The sequence below is a fragment of the Leptopilina heterotoma genome, unplaced genomic scaffold (genome assembly GCF_015476425.1).
Source record: "Leptopilina heterotoma isolate Lh14 unplaced genomic scaffold, ASM1547642v1 Lhet_1090, whole genome shotgun sequence".
NCBI lineage: Eukaryota > Metazoa > Arthropoda > Insecta > Hymenoptera > Figitidae > Leptopilina > Leptopilina heterotoma.
This window is the reverse complement of record NW_025110827.1, coordinates 180,303-184,738: the sequence shown is the minus strand read 5'-3', so window position 1 is coordinate 184,738 and position 4,436 is coordinate 180,303. Positions and strand designations below refer to the sequence as shown.

The 4,436-nt window shown below is 29.8% G+C and overlaps 1 protein-coding gene across 1 annotated transcript; it reads left to right on the top strand.

The window, feature by feature from the left end:
• Positions 1-1,304: 1,304 nt before the first annotated feature.
• On the top strand, positions 1,305-4,222 carry LOC122503385. The gene is made up of 5 exons (XM_043613898.1): positions 1,305-1,466; positions 1,941-2,139; positions 2,216-2,423; positions 3,170-3,723; positions 4,055-4,222. Exons 1-5 carry the CDS (start codon positions 1,390-1,392, stop codon positions 4,103-4,105), a joined length of 1,089 nt encoding a protein of 362 aa, XP_043469833.1. The 5' UTR covers positions 1,305-1,389; the 3' UTR covers positions 4,106-4,222.
• Positions 4,223-4,436: the final 214 nt, after the last annotated feature.

The window sequence follows — 4,436 nt, the reverse complement described above, 5'->3', positions numbered from 1 at the left end:
AAAAACTTGTTTTTCAAGTATAATTTAGATAAGAAATGAAAAAATCAGTTTTTAAACGATTTTAAAAATTTCTGAAAAAAAAATTGGTCGATTTTTTAATATTTTTTTTACAGAAAATTTGAAAATCTTGATTTTTGACTAAATTCATGAAATTTTTTCATTTTCCATCTAAATTATATTCGACTAGCAAAGTCGACGGCCGCAAGCGGCCGTCTCCTATCAAACTCTTATTGTCAAAATGTTCATTTTAAAGTCCAACGCACAATAATTTCGCGAAAGTCGTTCGCGAGTGAGACGCATGAGATAAAAAAGAACACAAATGTATCTCTGTCCTTTTCTAACTCATACTTTGCGTTCATGAACGTCATTCGGAAACGCAAAGCGTGAGTTAAGGCCTAAGCACAATAGGTTCGCGAAAGTCGTTCGCGAACGCAAAGCATGAGTTAGAAAAGGGCAGTGATATATTTGTGTCTTTTTCTATCTCATGCGTCTCGTTCGCGAACGACTTTCGCGAACCTATTGTGCGTTGGACTTTAGAAACCGACAGAGCTCTATTTGTGTCCTTTTCTATCTCATGCAGTTGTGCTGAGGCCTTAAGTCTACAATTCTACAATATACAACTTCTATAATCTTTACATCGAATATGCGCGTTGGTTTACCCCACTTACATTTTGTTCCTATTGTGAGCTCTGTATGCTTATTGAATACTACTGTACATATTTTAATACGACTGTCGATAGAAAAGAAATTTAGAAAAAAAGTCAAAATCGCCTTTACATGAATCTGTAAAGGTGTATTTACAATAGTTTAAAAATACTTTGTCGTTCCAGAATGGACTTGACGCAGACGCGACGCGTCCCCATTGATTAGCATTGGGACGCGTCGCGTCTTCGTTGCGTTTTGGCTCATTCTGGAACCAACCAAACGTACCCTCAAAATGTCAACAATTGACTTAAAGTCAAAAACGTTCTTTCGTCGACGTAAAAATTAGTTTTGGAGAATTTCTTTTACTGGGATGACATCTGAGATTAGGGTACGTTTATACGACTGTCGATAGGCAGGCAGTTGTCGAAAAGAGCTGTGGAAGTACTTTTATGGATTCACCTTTATACTTTAAAGGCCAGTCCCATATCAGCGTGAAAACGGAAAACGTTTAGCCAATAACAACCTCCGATTCAATGGAAATCATCTAAAAGAAAATTCTTATTGGTTTAACGTTTTCCGTTTCACGCTGACATGGAAGCATGGGACCTTTAGTAAACCTGTTTTAGAACGACTTTGGGATTGTTCCTTTGTTCGTTCTTCGTTAGTCCACGCTTCCTGTTCGTTCTTTTCCCTTTCAACTACAGTGATATTCGGTTGTGCCAAAAGTCTCTGGAAGAATCTGCGATGGAAGCACTCATCAAGAAACATAAATTTACCCGCAATGAAGAAATTGACTCATTTAAAATAGGAGATCAAACAATGTAAGAAAGTTTTTAATTATATATTTAAATGTGAAATATTTATATAATAGTAAAATCTAAATATTGTACAGTAGTTTTTTTTCAATTATATATTTCAAGTTTGAACGTGTCCCACTCATATATTTCCATGGGAATACATGAGTGCGACACGTTCAAACTATGAGGGCGTAATTGAAAAGTACTGTACATAATTTGAAAGCCGTTAAAAAAATACCAAACGTTTTTTTTTCAAAAATTCTCCTTCCCCCATGCATCGATGTTGTGTGCATTAGCGCCATTTTTCTACTTTTTGGAACTGCCTCTTTAAGGTTATGTTATCCACTGGTCACATGCCCCATATACTTTATTATTATATTATTATATAGATAGATAGATATTATAGAATTTATAGAAAAAAAAATCGTCACACTGAATAACATAACCTTAAATAATTTTTATATTTATTAAAATATTTTGTTTTTAATATTGTTACAGAATATTAACAGGACTAATCACAAAAATGGAAGAAGTCAAATCATCCGCGCAAAATGAAAATCAAAATAATCGGAACAATCAAAGCAATGACTCTTTGAGACCAGTACGTTATGTTTTGGACAACTTATCTGGCCGCACACTTAAGCTTTTATTCTGGAAGGACAGGGCATCAGAGTTCACAGGAAAGCTCGTTAACAATGTAAGTGTTAAATAAAAAACAAATATACATATAGTTTTTATTACGTAAATGAAAAATACTTTTGTTTCTGTTACAGGTTGTTAAAATCAAGAGAGCCAAAGCTTTAGCCATAAAGGATCAATACCGAAAAGTGGGCGATATTGTGATAGTCGAAATTTCAATCCTAAAACAGACGAAAATTGACATTTTGGAATACGTTCCACCGTTGGTGCCGGTGCAGCCTGAAGCACTTTTCGAAGAAATTCCCCTACGGAATGCTGGCCTACACCTTAAAAAACGTGTGTGTAAGTATAATTGATTGTTGTATTTTTATTTATTTTATATTCAAAATAATTTAACAAATTAAATACGGCACTTAAGTTTTTTTATTTTTCTTGTATTTTTTTATGCTATTATTTCTATTTTATTATTATGTATTTTATTATGTTATGTTTTTTTTATTATGTTATTAATTTGTATTTCATATTTTAATTATAGAAGAGAATTTAAAGATTAAATAACGGTACTTAAACTTATTTGTTTTTTCATTTTTACTAATTATAATGTGTATTTAGTGAAAAATTACTTAAACAATTTCTTAATATTTGAATATTTTATTTAGCACATTTACACGACATAATTTTTTATTTAAATATTCTATTTTAAAAAAAATTTTACTTTACATATTTTGAAATTATATTTTTAATTGTTATTTACATTGTTGTATTTTTATTTATTTTACATTATTCAAAATAATCTATCAATTAAATTACGGCGCTTAATTTTATTATTTTTCATTGTTATTTTAATGTTATTGTTTTTTATTTTTATAATTGTTTTTTGTTATTTATTTATTTCAAATTTTTATTTTATATTATGGAAGAGAAATTAAAGATTTAATTACGATACTTAAACTTACTTATTTTTATTATGTTTAAATTAGTTAGATTTGAATTTTGTTCCATTCATGCTTACACCATTTAATATACTTATCTAATTATTTACAATTACTTATATTTTTTATTTTTATATGTATTTTTATATTTTTCAGGTATTGAAGGGTTCATTAAACTTGAAATTGAAAATGTTATTCATAATAACTTTTCTTATGGATGTGGCTTAATGACGGACTTTCATTATAAATTAATAATAAATGTTACGACATTTAAGGAAAATGTTTTCGACGAAGGGAAGCATGTACGTGTAAAAGGGAGTATGAGAGAGAGTGGAGAAAATTTGATCATACAAGTAGCAAGGATGGAGGACATCGAATTAGTGGATGACGAAATTGCAACCGAAGATGATTTGGACGCTGGATTTTTATCTCCACCAATTGGAACAGAACCAGATGTGCCACCTCCGAACTTGAATAGCAAAACTAAAACTCATCAAGCAAATGATCCACCACAATTTTCGTCAGTTTCACAACCTGCAGCAAATCCGTCAACTACTGAAACTTTCCAAAATGAAAAATTGTCAACTTTTCAACCAGCTGATGCTGCAAATGCTTCATGTTCTAACAGTACAAATCAAACTTTCGATCAAGGTCAGGATATATCTCGTCGCAAACTCGAAGATCCAAAAGATAATGCGGAATCACCAAATGTAAGTCTTAGAAAATTATTAATTTACTATTTTCTTGATTAATGATGAAACTTTTGAATAATGTTATTTAAAAAATACTACGAAAAAGTTAATTAAAGGTATGGAGAAAATTCGATATCAGAAAAATTTAGAATTAAATTTATTAATAGAATAAGAAAAACAAGTTTTAGGAATTAACCAAAAAGAGTTTCTTTTGTCGTCAAATTTAATTTTTCCATTCCTAATTTTTCAGTCTTAAAAATACTTTTTTAAAATTAGTTATTGAGTGCGAAGCCTGTAGTTATAAGAGAATTTTAAGCAATTTTTAATTTTATTTTTATTTTCATTTCAGAAACTGGCCAAAACGGACAAAAATTTCCCTCCGTTGCCAAAAAAGCGGTGAATTTGCAGCTACCTCGCATCTTCTATCTTTTTTAAACTTCGTTTGTTTTTCATTCCAATTTCGATTTTCTAAATATTCTTTCCTTTTCTAGTTTTCTTTTTATAATTTAAAACTTTTCTACTTGCCTGTCTCTTTTAAAGAGAAAAAAATAATTATAGTTTATTTTTCGCGATTTTTGCCTTTGATCATGCTTGATCTATTACCTAAATCTGAATCAATGAAAATTACTAATTTTCAAGTAATTTGCCTTACTCAATTTATATTGTGAATATAAATTGTTGTTGTAAAATTAAACATCATTTCAAAATAACTCTTTTTTAAAATTTTTTAT